A 17,097-nucleotide genomic window follows, 5' to 3' on the forward strand; every position below is an offset into this window, starting at 1 on the left:
GTTTAAATATTTAAGTAAAACTTAGATAAGTGAATTAAAACTGATTGTAAAGTATAAACAACTAGGTTTTCCTGGCCCATATATCCACAATTTTGTCCAATATAATAAAAATAAAAAGCATGCTATTCTAGCATGGGAAGACAGTGAAGCTCCCAGAGGTGCACATGTCCATCTGGGTTCTGTAAGCAGCAGGACTCCGTCTCATTTATCTTGTTAACAGAAATCTTTTCAGTGATCCATGTGCATCAATGCTTCAAGGCCCTTCATAGGACCTCCTTCTGAAAGTGCAATTGTGAATGCTCCGTGCATGTCTTTTCTATTTACAGCTAACAGTATTTCTCTATATTGTTCTTCCAACAAAGCAGTGTCTTCTCAAAAAAATGCTGCGTCTCATATTAATGGGATTTTAGTGTCCTTAGCTTTTCATAGTTCATTAACACATAATAGGTTTTTTAAAAATGAAAACTTTGTAGAAAAATGTCATTTGCCAAAAATCTTTGCTTTACAATGAGAGTTTTTGTTCATATGAATATATATTGCTATTGATTAAAATATGAGATTTAAAAATAAGTAAGAAATGAGAAATATTATGCAAAGAATGAAAAAAAGTATCTTTAAACATAGCCAAATATAATTTGAAATTTTCTTGACTTTTTTCTCTTAATTCAGCAGCTTTACCTTTTGACAATTTAGTATATTAAATTATTTTCAGTATAAACTCCTTTTATTGATGTCATAGGTGCTTTTACTTTAGTAGATGAAAGTGATTGTTAGGTTATGAATTCAAAACTACTGAATGGGGGAGTGTCTGATTTGATGTCACTTCAATTCAGCTGAAATGTAACCGAGACCTTACTCAGCTGAGAAGTATTTTTGTTCTGAATATGTATTGACATGGTTAATGATTAATTGGCAGACTGTATCTCTGAAGCAGAACACCCTTGGCACTGAGGCTACTCACGTTGTATAGTGCTTCAGTTATTTGTGCTTTGCTGAAAATGTCTTTGTGTTGAAAATATTAACAGTTGATTTAAGGCTGAAACCTTTTAATTCATGCGTTAGATGCTTTACATCTAAATGGCAAGTTTTCTGTGGAGTATATGTGAGTTCCCTTCATAGGAAACAGTTTTGTTCTAACTCCTGCTGGGTTTTGTGAGGCAAATCCCATCTCTCTTTCCTCTCTGGCCTCATGTCTGTGTTACCTATATTGCTTTTAAGTGCTTTGAGGGAGAGTGTGCTGGTTGCTGTGTGCACACAGAGCAGCAGGTACCACGAGCCCCATCCCTGGCTGGAATCTGCGCCACGCAGCTGCTGCACAGATGCCAACTTTAGCTCTAATGCAGAGTGTTGCCTTGGTTTTCAGCAATGCGCTTACCTCTGGTCGTTCAAGCAAATGAAGCCCCTCACCAGCTCTTGACTTCTGCAGCCTCAGACAATCAGTGGAGCCATTCACTATTTGCTTTGATACCCTCATGGACAAAGAAGATTTTGTTCAAACGAGAGTCTTCTGTTAACCACCAGCTGGTCAGTAAAAGATGATTTGCCACTTTTAGTAGTTGTAAGGATTGTAGCAATTATATCAGAAGTGAACATTGCTGGGAATTCACTGCCCAATTAGTACATTTCTAATTCTGTCTCTAGTGATTATGTTCACTTGAGATGGTTTCAGCAATACTAACTACTGGTGAGACTTCCAAAGAATTATTGTGACAGATACAGCTATGTGATTGCTGCATAAATTCTGATAGACACTTAGTAATGAAACGCATCTGTATAGTCTGATGAACTTTGTGCGTAGTGTATTTTGTTAGGGAATTGTGATAGCCAAGAGATGAATATATCAATTAAGATACTAGTAATTACTTGTGGGAATAAGTAGTTCATACAAATTTGGACTAGAAAAAAAAAAGGCTAGCAGTTGGGATTACAAAGCTCTTAAATTTGAAGGCAATTAATACCTCTAGATTTTTTTTTTTGTTTCATTATTTACATAATTTAACTTGTGCTGCAGTTTGTGAATTCTGATATTTTCATACACTAAGTAGACTTTTCCCCTTCCTTCACAGCCTGAAGATCTGTCCAATGTGTCAATGTCTTCTGGATTTGGAATAACCCTTCAGAAATGTGGTGTGGTAAGTTTTCTTACATTTGTCTTGTTAATTTGATGCAAAGTTTGTACCCAAATGTCCTTTATGAAGTGGGAACAAGTTGTGCCCATGCTGAGTATTTGGGAGAACGTCCGTTTTGATGTTAAGATCATCATCATTTCTCAAGAGAGAAAATAGCACCCTCCGTAAGAGGCACAGTTTTACAAGGTTGATTCAAAACTGAAGGAAGTCAGTGAAATCTCTCAGACTTCAGGGGATTTGGGGTTGTGGTCAGAGTAAATACCTCAGTATGAATTTGTAAAACTATAAATGGGCAAAGCCCAATGAATGCTAGAAATCAGCCACAAGACTGGGTAAAGATAGAGACAAGCTTATTTAGAGGGTGAGATAAGCCTTCTGAGATACTCTTCTGGCTCAACCATGTGTGCCCTACCTGTGTCAAGTATGGGCCCTGGGATGCCCACTGTGTCTTTGGGCATCCTGTCACACACCCCTGGAAAAGCTAATGTGTCATAGTCTGCATATTCAGTGGGACTCAGCTACAGCACAGTATTTAATGAAAAAAATGTTTCATTTGACTTGTATAAAATGCTTATGAGAAGCAAAGATCTCCCTACTATAAGGAAATTTTAAACCTTCCATTTTATTTTTACTTTATGTGGCATAGGCTGATAGGTTTACCTAGACTGTTATTTTTCCTTTCTTTTTTTTTCCCCATTTTCTTTTTTACACTACATGAAGCAAGACTGAATTTTTATAATTTGAGACAGTTCATCTTACCTGTTTCTTGGAGACAGAAAGCACATCCAACTTTGAGACAAATCTGAATTCAGCCACTGAAATGCTACATGTGAGGGTAGAGGACTCAGTAACCAGTACAGAAGAGGTGACATTATAACCTGAACCAGATCATTTGCATAGAGAAGAACGAATCTGCATAACATCACATGGCACTAATTACCTATAATGTTGTTATTGAAATGGCTGCATATCATAATTAATGAGGCTGAATAGTGAACATTTCAGGCATAAGAAGCATGAATATTCTGCTTTTCCTGCTGTAGATCCCCAATTTTTATATCAGAGCTTCTAAGAAAGAGAGTTTGAGATGGTTACATGTTTTTTTCTGCTATTCATAGCACAGCCTCACACAGGCTTATTAAAAATTGTGAAACACTGCTGTACAAGATCAAAGTTAGTCTGTTGTAGATGCTAGGATTATCAGATAATATTTTTGCAGTGCTATTAGTTGTAAATTACTGAACACTATGTGATTGTCTTCCACCTTCAAATGCAGTTCACATTTTGTTTTCCTTTGCTTACCTTGTCATCTGCTTCCGTCCTAATTCGTCTGAACAGATGCTTTCCTCCTAAGAGACAGACTGGCCATATGGTGGTCTTTAGCTGTTTTAAATGGAAAAAAGTGATTTTTGCACATTTTCCTTCTCCTACCATGAGTGGCTCCTCAGAGCATGGAGATGACATATGTTTACTTCTTGGAGGCAGGATTTTTCCGACACTTTATTGCAGAAATACCCTTATTGAAACTTGGGTGTTTACATTTTACCTATGCTTCCAACACCCAGTCCCTTCCTTCCTTCCAGAAATGTGCTCCTGTAAGAGCTTCGTTCCATAGTATGACATGAACTTTTCTGTAATAGTACTTTGTAAAGACAATGCTTTTTAGCAGAGCTGAAGTAAATCTTTATATTTGTCTGTTTGGCTTTTAACACATTTTCTTGTCTTGTTTCTCAATCTCCTAAGCATTCTTGCACTGCAGATCATCTATGATACAAACATCCTTCATTTTTTTTACTCCTTTCCTGTTTCTAGTTGTTCTTATTCCCAATGATCCTCCATTCCTTTCACTTCCATGGCAATTCCTCCTCTCTTTTCTCCTAGCATGTCCTTGCTCTTGCTGTGGTTCTTTCACTTCACTCTCCCAGGTACCTGAAGTGACATCCCTTGCACAGTGATGACACTGTGTGCTTCAGCAGCAGGGAGAAAATGGAATAAGCACTTAGGCATCATCATTGGCTACCATTGGGTTTGGTTCCTGTAGATGGTTTGGCAGCATTGTCATCTGCTCCAAAAGCAAGAAAAAACATCTTCAGGCAAATTAGAGGAGCAACTTAAAGGAGATATACCCAGTGGGCGCTGATCCCAATGGCAGCAGTGTATGGAGGAGGTTCTTTCTAGGAGAGGTCAAGCCCAACACCTTCCCTACTGCCTGATTGTCATCTTCAAGTTTCATCAGGAAAAAACACCCAAATGCTTTCAACGTCTTTGCAGTTTAGCTTAAAACTGCCAGTCAAAAATAAAGAATGCAAAACACGTATTTAATGTTAATCAGAATGCAACAAATGTGGACTTTTGGCCACCTGAGGAAGACTGAGGTAGGAGATACGTGGTACAGTTAGGATACCTCTGAAAGCTTGCTTTGTTTAGTCACTGCATTAAGGATTTTATTAAATGAAACAAAATTAAGAGAAGATGGAAAATTGGTTGGAGAAAGAGAATGAACAGTGTGTGGGAGTATGCATTAAACCTCCTGCCTAGGGGAAGGAGAGGACTAGTGCTGCCATATTCCGCCACCTGCTTGTGAATATACACATGCTACTTTCTCTGCCTATTTTATTGTAGGAATTTGTCTAAATTACGCTTTACATCCCCTCTCCCTAAATGTGAGGGAATATATTTGTGCCTGATTAGAAGCAGAGGAAGACACCCTGAAATCCTAATTTTTTGCCTTTATCTCACAGAAGAGCAAGGGAAAGGTATGGGAAAATGAAGGGAAGAAAGAGTTTTTCTATTTCCCCCCGTTTCCCCAGCTCCCTCTTTTGCTGGTGCACACGTTTGTCTGCACAAGCCCATCCACGCTTACTGTGGAGTATAATACAGTATTAACAACTCGTGCAGTTCAAACCTTGAATCTTTCAAGGTGTGTTTTCTTGTTTTGGGGGTTGGGTCAGGGTCTCTGCTTTGTGGCTTTGGATTTTCTTTATGTGGCTTTGGGGCTTTTTTTCCTGTTTCGTTTTGTTTATGCTTTTTAGAGCAAGTTTCTAACCTTTGTGACTGCAGAGGAAAGGTTGAAAGGCATGTTGACTGCATCATGCCGTTCAGAAAACGGGAGAGAGAAAATCTGCCCAAAATATGTCACATTTTTAATATTTGGTGATTTTAAGTCTCATAAATGTTGGGGTATAATTCATGATATACAAACATATGAAATTGGTAATGCTTTCCTCACAAATACGATTAAGCCTATTTTTATACATGCTGACAATTATTTGCAGAATCTAGTACAATAAATAGTTGGATCTTTGCCTCCATAAGATTTGTTTAACACAATTGTGGTTGAATTTGCTGTAATGAGTTTGGAAAATTTAGTGTAGTATACCAAGGAGAGTTAGTTATATAAACGGATTTATTATTGTCGCTTAAGTAAAAATGCAAACTAAGCAATAATACTTTCAATAAACTGTTTCTTCTTTATTCATAAGATATCGTAAAACTGTAATCTGTTTCTATGCTGAATTAGTATGAAATGCAGAGATCAATGGTGCACAATGAAATCATAACTACATATGTCGAACTCTATAGCTGCCATGAACTCTGGTATGATTTTTGAAGTCTATCACAATTCGTATTTTTAGAACTCATTTCTATGGGAGCTGCTTTACTATTTATATTTGCTGGTGCCCAGGTACAAAGTAGACATTTCCTAAAAAGGAGGAGGAAAAAAAGAAAAAAGCTCAGCCTGAATCATACTTTGGTCAGTTAAGTGTTAGTTTGGTGTCGTTATTAGAAGCCTGATATACCATCATGGCGCTACTATAGGCCAGCATATTATAGACCTGGTAAATTTATAGACAATTCTGGTTTAATATGAGTTATAGGGGAAAGCAGTTTGTAAGGTGAGAGGTCAGTGAGCAAATCTGTGCTCAAAGTAATTTCATTTAGAGAGTATAATTACTCAATAAGAGTTAACGGCCTAATGGAATAAATAAATAAAATCATGTGAGTGCGTGTTGCTAGAGATTGGTGATTAGTTTGTGAACTTCACCACTAACTGGAAGCAGAGCCACGAACTCCAAGTCCACTGGTGGCTCCATCAGCCCTCCCATGGGAAGGGCGAATCAAGGCAGCCGTCACCCTTTGAAGAGTGTGGTTGCTGTGAAAAAAGTGAAATAGATTCCAAAGCTGCATGGAGAGAATGAATTTGCAGTGAGGGCAGCTTGCAAAAAAACATGCTCATGGTACAGAAGTTCAAAGTTAAGAATTTTCCAGATTCTGGTTGTAAAGTTATGATCCAGTTCTGTGTTGTATGAGGTATCACTGGGATGTTCAGATTCTTGTTTTCACTTCCGGCTCTGCAAGAGCTGGATTTCCAATTTCTGGCTTTCTGCCCCTTTGTCTCCAAGCAACAGCTTGACATACTGAAGATTAAAATCTCAGGTCGCTCAGAATGCCTTCAGAAAATAAGTTTACACATATAATGAACTTTTATTAGTAATCAAGATGACAAATTTTACTGTTAAGATGCACATACAGCCATTTTTGCACCGTTAATATTAGAATTTCTGTCTTCAGGTGGATGTTGAACATGACCCTCAAACTGCATACATTACACTTCTGATTAATAACACCAACACGCTGCTCTCAACAAACATTACAGATCTTATCCTCCTGGACAATATCACTGGTTTACATGTTCGAAGAAACAGTGGTAATACCACCACAAATGGTATACAGATTTACAGGAAAAGATTCTTGCAAGGTAAGAAAATCTGCAGGGAAGTACCCCTGCTTACACGTGTGGAAGAGCATCTGTTCAAATCATATTTATTTATTTATTTATTTTATTTATTTTTGGTGGTGTAAATTCTCTGATTATCAGTTAATACAGGTGAGAAACTCTGGGAAAGGTTTCGTGCTGCAGTTTACAATTCTATTAACTCACATTTTGGCTCCCACATTTGAACTGGTTCTGATCTCCCAGGCAGAGAAGTGAGCCCCTGTACTCTGTAAAAGTTGCTGCCATCAAAATGAAACAGAAACTTTCATGATAGTATTTGTTCATTTTGGATACTTTTAAAAGCTGCCACACAAGCCATTTTAATCAGTCTGTCTGATGAGTCTTCCTTCTTGAGCCAAGCAGGCAGAGTGGCTTGCTGAGGTATTGAGGTGCGTTGGAATTGCAAAAGGCCATGGAAGCAGGCAAGATGATTCATCAGAAATAAGCTCTTGTCAGTATCTGTTCTCAAACTGAGCAAATTATAAAATCAAAGCAAGTAAGAGACAGATAAACCTGTGCCACTCTTGGAGTCAGTCTTTTCCTTTGGTAGCAGTTGGATCATTGCACATTCATAAAATTTTACCTTTCTTGATTTCTTTCTCTCCCTTTCCCTAAGCACAAGTACATAGAAAACTAGCAGCTTGCTTTTGAGAGTCATGATATTTCTCTTGGAGCTTTAGAAGTGTTCAGTTAGATCTGTTTATGGTTGAACTACCTAGGGTTATGATAGCGTTTTCCTGGTGAAAGATTTCCAAATAGGAAAGGGAAGTAGGTAGACCTGGAGCTGCTGTGTGATTGCAAGCAGATAGCTAGACTCCATTTCTAATAACAGCAGTGTGAGTAGTGGTACTGATTATGGGGCTGGGTGTTTTGGAAACATTAAGGAATTGCTGTCTCTCAGCAGAGGTTCGTAAGAAAGATTGATGCCTGAGAAAGAAGAGCAAAATACCTTGCAGAGCTGATCTAGTGAACCAAGTTGGAGCAGTTGCTGAAATTACTGAATCTGGAACTGAATCTAGCTTTCCCAGCCCATATAAGTTGAATGAATCAGCATGAAGAATATTGAAGTGGAAGAAAATCCAGCAGAACAGATTTCTTGCATAGTTTAATGTTTGGTTATTACTATGTCAGTCCTGGTCTCAGCCCATACCTTGCCGCTGGGGGTGGACAGAAGGGCTATACCTACACTGGCCTATGTACTGTCATGCTGCATGTTATCATAATAATTTTTCAGTGCTCCGGTCCACTGTGAATCAAAATTCAGCTGAAATCTCAATCAGATTTCTCTTTGGTTTCAATGGGAGGAGAACCAACCAGTTAGTGGTTATAATGTAGGCTGTCCATTTTATAAAAAAAATTATTTTTAATATTTCATGTTGAGTTTTAGTATTGGGCAAAACATGATGCTTTTCAGTAGCTTGAGGCATCATTTAATGCAGTTTCCAGATCCTGGGCAAAATTTGCTTGAGTTCTTAGAGGCAGCAGATACAAAGGTTGTTGCCGGGCTCATGTGGGCAGGAACTGTCTACTCTGGATGTGGGGCATCTGCTGTGTCGGAAAGGAAAAGCTCCAGTGTTGTCCCAAGCCTTGCCCAGGGATCTTTGAAATTTTCCTGGGAAAAGAGCAAATCTACCCATATCCCTCCTCTCTGGACTATGCTGGTAGGCTCTGGCTGCCTCCTCTTCTGAATTCCATTGAAGTCAGTGTTAGCTTACTACAGCTTGGTTCTGTATTGGGTTTGCGTGGCAAGGTTTTGGTAGCAGGGCAGTTACAGGGGTGGCTTCTGTGAGAAGCTGTTATAAGCTTCCCCCATGTCCAACAGAGCCAATGCCAGCTGGCTCAAAGACAGACCCGCTGCTGGCCAAGGCTGAGCCCATCAGTGACGGTGGCAGCACCTCTGGGATAACATAGTTAAGAGGGGGAAAAAGTTGCTGCACAACAGCAACTGCAGCTGGAGAATATGTGAGAGAAACAGCCCTGCAGACACCAAGGTCAGTGAAGAAGGAGAGGGAGGAGGTGCTCCAGGCACCAGAGCAGAAGTTCCCCTGCAGCCCGTGGTGAAGACCATGGTGAGGCAGGCTGTCCCCTGCAACTGTAAAGATGTGCAACTGTATTGGGTTGTTTTCAAGTCAGTGTAGCTACTGTTCTGCTTAAGAAAATGCAGACACAATTACTTAGAGGCCACTGTTGCACTGGTAGATGTACCTCACCTGCTTAATTTATGCAGTTGGTTTTTTTCTCTAACAGGTGGAGAGTACTTCGCAATCAACTACTCTGCACTTCTTGATACAGAAGAAATGTGGGATGGCAGGGTCTTGATGCTGCCTGCGAAGCTAACTTTTAGGAGTTCATCACAGGTATTTCCTTTAAAATTTTATTTTGGCCTTCACAATTTTTGTAAAAAAAAGTCTCCAGGGTGGTTCTTGTCTGTCTAACCAATGAGGCCTGCATGTAATGAAATGAGGTTCTTAGGTTCTCTGATTGTTTACGATAAATTTATAAATACGTGAGTTATTCTTCATAGCTTAGGAAGTCCTAGACTTCCTTAAATAGGTGAAGTATGTTTGTGTGTTGTCCTGTAGCTTTTCTCTCTGCTTTTTGTATTTCTCTCCAATTTATCTATGTATCCTGGAAATAATGGTGTTCCACATACTTCTGTGTGTATTCCTGTAGAGATTGAAAGTTTTGCCATATTTTTATCAGAAAGTAGTTTCTTTTAACCAAAAAAAAAAATTGCAGCAAAGGAAAACCTGCGTGCTAATAAGTAAGACACTTTTTTAGTATGAGGGTTGTGAACTTCTGAAAGAGATTTTTCAGAGAAGCTGAGGAATCTCCATCCTTGGTGATTTTGAGAACTCAGTTGTACCAGGCTCTGAGACAACTGGTCTAACACCGGAGTTAGCCTGGCTTTGAGTAGGAGGCAGGACAAGTGGTTTCTTCCGAAGAAAAATTTTCAAATTCTTAAATACAGCTTGATATTTTTTCTGTGGTTTTCACAGAATCACAGAATCACAGAATGTTAGGGATTGGAAGGGACCTCGAAAGATCATCTAGTCCAATCCCCCTGCCGGGGCAGGATTGCCTAGACCATATCACACAGGAACGCGTCCAGGCGGGTTTTGAATGTCTCCAGAGAAGGAGACTCCACAACCTCTCTGGGCAGCCTGTTCCAGTGTTCAGTTACCCTCACTGTAAAGAAGTTTTTCCTCATATTTATGTGGAACCTCCTGTGTTCCAGCTTGCACCCATTGCCCCTTGTCCTGTCAAGGGATGTCACTGAGAAGAGCCTGGCTCCATCCTCATGACACTTGCCCTTTACATATTTATAAACATTAATGAGGTCACCCCTCAGTCTCCTCTTCTCCAAGCTAAAGAGACCCAGCTCCCTCAGCCTCTCCTCATAAGGGAGATGTTCCACTCCCTTAATCATCTTCGTGGCTCTGCGCTGGACTCTCTCTAGCAGTTCCCTGTCCTTCTTGAACTGAGGGGCCCAGAACTGGACACAATATTCCAGATGTGGCCTCACCAGGGCAGAGTAGAGGGGGAGGAGAACCTCTCTCGACCTGCTGACCACACCCCTTCTAATACACCCCAGGATGCCATTGGCCTTCTTGGCCACAAGGGCACACTGCTGGCTCATGGTCATCCTGTTGTCCACTAGGACCCCCAGGTCCCTTTCCCCTACGCTGCTCTCCAACAGGTCTGCCCCCAACTTGTACTGGTACATGGGGTTGTTCTTGCCCAGATGCAGGACTCTACACTTGCCCTTGTTATATTTCATTAAATTTCTCCCCGCCCAACTCTCCAGCCTGTCCAGGTCTCTCTGAATGGCTGCGCAGCCTTCCGGCACATCAGCCACTCCTCCCAGTTTTGTGTCATCAGCGAACTTGCTGACAGCGCACTCTAATCCCTCATCCAAGTCATTAATGAATATATTGAATAGAACTGGTCCCAGAACCGACCCTTGCGGGACTCCGCTAGACACAGACCTCCAACTGGACTCTGTCCCATTGACCACCACTCTCTGGCTTCTTTCCTTCAGCCAGTTCACAATCCACCTCACTACCCGATCATCCAGACCACACTTCCCCAGTTTAGCTGCGAGGATGCTGTGGGAGACCGTGTCAAACGCTTTACTGAAATCGAGATAGACCACATCCACAGCTTTACCATCATCTGTCCACTGGGTAACATCCTCATAAAAGGCTATCAAGTTGGTTGAGCATGACTTCCCCTTGGTGAATCCATGCTGAATGCCCCTAATGATCCCCCTATCCTCGATGTGCCTAGAGACAGCACCAAGAACAAGTTGTTCCATCACCTTTCCGGGGATGGAGGTGAGGCTGACTGGTCTATAGTTACCCCGGTCCTCCTTCTTGCCCTTTTTGAAGACTGGAGTGACATTCGCTTTCCTCCAGTCCTCAGGCACCTCTCCCGTTGCCCACGACTTAGCAAAGATGATGGAGAGTGGCCTAGCAATGACTTCCGCCAGCTCCCTCAGCACGCGCGGGTGCATCCCATCAGGGCCCATGGATTTATGGACATCCAGGTTGCTTAATTGGTCCCTGACCCAGCCCTCATCAACCAAGACAGATTCCTCCTCTATCCTGACTTCTTCTGAGGCCTCAGGGGTCCGGGGCTCCTCAGGACAGCCTCCAGCAGTATAGACAGAGGCAAAGAAGGCATTCAGTAACTCCGCCTTCTTTTTATCCTCTGTCTCCAGGCATTTCATAAATGCACGTAATTAGAACCTGCAGATGTATTTTCATTTCAACTGCTGTATCTCCTTTGTTTTAGAGGAAAAAGTGCTCAATGTCATGAGAGTGGTACTAGAGTGGTAGAGAGCACGACTTCAAAAAACAGGGCATCATAAGAGTCGAGACTTATGCACTGACTTTGGCTCCTGTTCTGTGCATTTTCAGTCAACCCAGATTTTAAAGGCACAGAAAAAATGTAATTCTTTGAGCACCAGAATATGCCTCTGTGTGGTTAAAAGGGGAATGTATCCCACAGATCAGCTGCTTCTATGTCTGTTAGTGCTAACCCTAAGTACACTGAATTTTCTGATCAGATTTATTTCAGCTTTAAGCTTAATGAGAAGTATAGCTTATCTTCTCAGGAGAAGCTTTTCTAGAAACTCTGGGCTATTTGCCAGTGGATTCTGATCTTTTTTTTAATACATGTAATACTTTTATGTCTTTCTCAGAATAAAACACATCTCTTATCATTGACAGCATCATTCACCATAACTGAAGAAGAAAAGACCAAGGTAAATTCTATCATTTGGTATTATATTGGCTCTTCTGCTTAAACTTATGGGCAATCTAAACTAAATCCTAGGAGCTAAGGATGTACTTATGTACTTATATCTCATCACTCAGCTATTGGCTATTAATCATACACAAGTTGTGCCTTTTCTGGCTTTTAGAAGAAGAATACGGGAGTCAAGACAGGGGGTCTTTGTTGTCTCAAAGCAGCAATATTTAGTATGAAAAATCTACAAACTTCTATTATATTCCTAGCCATGTTTTTTCATTTGAATAATTGTCCAGGCACAGAGACCCGTGATGAGGAATATGTTCACCTGCTCCTGTGCATAGCCACCATGTGAGAGCTTTTTGCCCTTCCAAAAGGGTGGGGTTATCCTCTACCTATTGAGAAAAGGTTTCTGTATCATGCTTATATACAAATCAAGAAATAGCTGTGTGGGGAGCCTGAGAAATAAAACTGCAGTGATAGAGGCATGGTTTATGTTTGCCTTTAGTTTTTTAACTAGTTGTCCTTTCAATATGACTTTCTGTTCTTGGCTTCTGAATTAACATGGTTTCTAAGAGGCCAAATAAACCTTCAAAATTACATTGATTGCAGCAAACAGTGTTATTCTTCTAGATAACTTTTTATTAGGGAACTCCCCCCTGCATCCATCAGTTTCATTGCTAGAGTAACCTTTTCACCAAACTTTTTTTTTCTCCCCCAACCCCTCATTACCTTGACAGGCTGCTGTGTTGCAAGGGGTCTTTCTTTAAGGAGCTGGGGCTTGGTTGGCAAGAACAGTGTGATTATTTCTGTTCAGGTAGAAAAAAATAGTTTGGTTCACCCCAGAACATTTTTGCCATGGTTATATCATTTGAAATCTAAAGTTCATGTGAATGGGGCTTGCCTGAAGAAGTCCTGAGTGCTAGACTGCTCATTCCTTCCATGGGCCTGTCCCATGAGTTCATCTCCACCTTTAAAATAAGTAGTCTATTTGGAGATTGGGCACAGGGGCCTCTTGTTCCAATATTCTCTTTTGCTGTGGATCTCTTGCCCTTTTAGCTTCTATTAGTCTAATAGATGTAAGTCCAGACTTGGCTTTCTCACAATTGAAGATCAAGTTTCCATTCTGTTAAAATGAAAGCCAGAATTAAACATGGTACAAAGTAAAACTACGCATGAGCTAGAGAACTCATTGTTCCTGGATAAAGATCTACTAAGATTTAAGAGGGCTGGATGTTTGCATAGCTATGAGTTATGTTTGGAATTATAATAAATGTATTTTTTGGAAACTCTTAGTCTTAAGGGTATAAGCCATGCAGTAGCTGACTGGGTTAGGAAAATAGCTTCATGAATGGTTTTGTGTAGAGTTTAATGTGAATTGATCTGCAGCAGTTGGTGATGTCTAAGCTAAGACTGTAAGCTACGTTGGTCTCAGCCCACCATGAAAATTCCTGCAATTTATTACTATACTTAAACCCTTTATCGCAGGTTTTTTTTTCCCAACTTGAACTTGATAGTTAGACCTTAACAAGTTCTTGGGGATTATTCCATAGTTAGGCAAAATGGGCTCAGCTGCGTTTGAACTTACTAAATGAACACGTTTTGTAATTAAAATGTGTGGTAAAGGTGTGTGGAAAATACTGTTAATTTTTGAAAAATAAAGCTTAAATTATGGAACACATCATGTTTCACATGCATAATATTTGCCTTTGGGCTGTGGCCAAACATAAGGTGTTCCAGAATTAATCAGTTTGTGCAAGGAAGTTATGATCAGCTGAAAAAGGTGCGATGTATTGTATTTCGTCCATATCTTCAGCTGTCATAAATGTTCTCAATCTGAGATTTTATTTATGAAAAATCATTGTTTAAACCTGTTCACAGATGTGGTAAAGCCAACACACATGTGTGACTAAGTGGATATTAAATGTTGACTTTGGTGACAGAAAAGAGAAGAATTAGTTACGTAGTCATGGCAATGCCGTGCGAAGTTGGTCCCATCAGCTTTCACATGGTTTGCGTGCACACATGGCAACTGTGCTGTTCTTTAAAGTTTTACAAACCCTGTGGATTTTCTTTCTGCGCTGTTGGAAGAAAGTGCTTGGTTGCCAGTGACAAGGTAATTTTGTGGGTTATGATAAAATACCAGTGTTGCTCATCTGAGTGTCTGTGCCAGATGTCTTCCCACAGCGCTTCAGGGACTGTGAGTACTGCATGTCTCTGCCCTCAGCTGAGTGTTTTTGATGCTGAGTAGGAAGCTGTAGTGCAAAGGACAAAAGGAAGTTCTCCCATCTAAGCACATTGCATGGGATGGATAATAATAATTACTTTGACCTGATTTTTACCAAGCTCGCTTCCCTCAGTATCCTTCAAATCAGTGAGAGCACAGCAGTTCTTGGAAGAAACTTGGGCCTGTAATGTCTCTTCCCACTATTGGGGTGGCTTAAGAAGTTAGCTTAGGATATGGATTTTGAAGCTTCCTGGTCTGTCAGTAGTTTGAAGGTCAGCCTGCAGTGCCAACACTGGTCCTACACCATGGCTTGTGCAGGGGCTCTGGCACCTGCCCCACAGCATCTGCTGTGACGCTTTCAGATGCCATTAGGCGCCTGCTGTGTCCTCCTGTCCCCCAATGACATGGACTGTCCTTCCAGAACCCATTTTCTTTAAGTATAAAAGCACAGATAGTTCCCTGTCCATTTTTCTCCATCGGAGCTTAACCTCTGACAGAACTGCCTGCCCAGATGCAGACTGACTGTCTCGCCTTAGGTCTCGCCTTTTACTTTACTTAGAAAGCACAGGATCATTCCCTAGCCAGTGCTTTTTCTCCTTCAAAACTTAACCAGTTTCATTTCAGCTTCACTGAACGCATAGCCTCACCAGATTCCTGCTTTCCCCAGAAGCCAAGCCTAGAGAGATCCCTGAATTTCACAGAATGCTTGGAAATTGGACAAATGCGAGTGAATTCAGACATGAATGGTGAAGTCGTTCCAAAGCAGCGTTTTTTTTCCTAAGTATTATCTACAGCATCTCCTGTTCCTTGAAAGTGGTGGGACCTCAGGCAGAGCCTTGGTGTGGCACAGGAGAACCCTTCTGTGATTCCCTTTTGGCCACCTAGTGCAACTGGAGAAGCTGGGGACAGCAGATTGACTTAAGAGGCATTGCATTTTTTCCAAGTCACACACAGATGTTTGTTAGCTCTGTGACTGTTCAGGGGGTATGGGCTAAACCCTTTTGATCTGTGAAGGGAGTAAGCAATGGGTTAGGGAAAGGAGTTATTTAATATTTACATAATCATCTTTCAGAATTAAGATATTTTGGTGCAAAGTGATGCAGCTTTAACTGAGCTCATGGCAAGGAACTGGGGGGCAGTGCAGAGTCAGAGGAGGAGAGAGCTGCTACTGACGCTGATGTGGATGTGCTGGATGTCCTTAGTGGTCAGCCATGGTACAGAGGAGCATAATGGAAGCAATTGGCCAAAGGAGTAGGAAGCTACATCAGGAAAAACATTCAGACAATGTGTGTGTTGGTAATTACGTATGGAACCGGGAAATTAATGTGTTGCTCCTCTTTTTCTTTTCTCTCTTGTTTCCATTTAAAACTTAAAATTATTGAAAGGTATTAGAAGGAATTCAGCACATGGCTGGTTTACTGAGATAAATACTTAGTCCCAAAATGGTTTAATGAAACTCAAAGTGCTTAAGGGTTTCATTATTTTAGACTAAGGACATTAAAAAACAAAACAAAAAACCAAAACAAACATACCTCTGTCAGAGCAATTGTTGGTTCTACATGTACAATACTGTGCAGTAAACCTTGGATCTTCTTGGAACTGTACAAGTGCCAAATAGTAGCCTGTAATAACATCTTGATGATCTCCTTTGTAATGACACCATCACCTAATTCAACTGAAATCATATTGAAATCAATAAGTGCTGAGCATCTCCAGCAGCTTTGAGGAGCTGAGCCTGTGAAACAACCAAGTCTGACATGAAGCAGTTCCTTTCAGTTAGAGATATGACAGATTTTCAGTGTACAAAAAACATATCAGAGAGAGGAAAGCTAGGCAGTAAAAGGATAAAATTCTGCTGTTAAATTGGAATAAATCCTTTTCAAATTGCAGACCGTGTTTGATTATCGCTTCCTATGCAGAATTACCATTCACTCCATGGAATGCTCTCAGGTTTCTGCTCCAAGAGATGACCAAGCCCATCTTGCAAGCATCATGTTAATTATTTACACTTTCTGGCCCCAGCAGAGTGATTAGTTTGTGGTGAAACATTATACTAGTAGCTGTGCTATGTTTTTCATCCAGAGATCTCAAAGAACTAAACAAACACTGAATTAACTTTTGCTACATGGAGCATGAAGGAAAAATTAATTTTTAATGCAATTCAATTTAAAGATTAAATTAAGAGCTAAAGTGAAAGGCCTACAGAGTTGTTAGCTGGCTTGCGGTTCCGGTGCTCCTGCTGTTCTTTTCAGACTGTGGCTCATGCAGAAACTGCGAAGGTGCGCGCGAATTGAGTGGTTTTGTCAACTGTCAGTTACATGTTTATTCTGAACTCGTATTGGTGCTTTTTCCCTATGGTGATTACTCAGTTTTATTGAATCAAGAAATGGCCATTAATTAAAGGTAGCCAACTTCAGACTGATATTTTGGAGGCTCTGAGCAACATCAAATACCATCAATTTCAATGAGACTTAGGAGAGTTTGGCAACACTGAAAAACAGGCTATAACGTACAGGACACCCAAGAGTCACAGCACCTAAACATCAGTCTGTGGGAGTTCTGTTTCTTGGAGTTACACGAGAATGTGGTCTAGGTGAACATAACGAACCATGCTGACTTCAAAACCTATGGAAAATAGACACTTGTTTGAAAATATTAATAACAATGTAGTAGTTATTGCTGAGAAACCCTGAAGTTGTGAAATATTT

The 17,097-nt window shown here is 40.6% G+C and overlaps 1 protein-coding gene across 3 annotated transcripts in view; it reads left to right on the plus strand.

Annotated features, from left to right (window-relative positions):
- The window catches only part of EVC2 (EvC ciliary complex subunit 2), an 85,720-nt gene that overhangs the window by 6,964 nt on the left and 61,659 nt on the right, over nt 1-17,097 (plus strand). For all 3 annotated transcript variants that reach the window (XM_068403218.1, XM_068403220.1, XM_068403219.1), the window contains exons 3-7: nt 1,364-1,524; nt 2,067-2,132; nt 6,702-6,888; nt 9,154-9,263; nt 12,113-12,175. In XM_068403218.1, coding sequence (XP_068259319.1) covers nt 1,364-1,524; nt 2,067-2,132; nt 6,702-6,888; nt 9,154-9,263; nt 12,113-12,175 — 587 coding nt within the window. The remainder of the gene's footprint in view (nt 1-1,363; nt 1,525-2,066; nt 2,133-6,701; nt 6,889-9,153; nt 9,264-12,112; nt 12,176-17,097) is intronic.

The sequence above is a fragment of the Nyctibius grandis genome, chromosome 6 (genome assembly GCF_013368605.1).
Source record: "Nyctibius grandis isolate bNycGra1 chromosome 6, bNycGra1.pri, whole genome shotgun sequence".
Taxonomy (NCBI): Eukaryota; Metazoa; Chordata; class Aves; order Nyctibiiformes; family Nyctibiidae; genus Nyctibius; species Nyctibius grandis.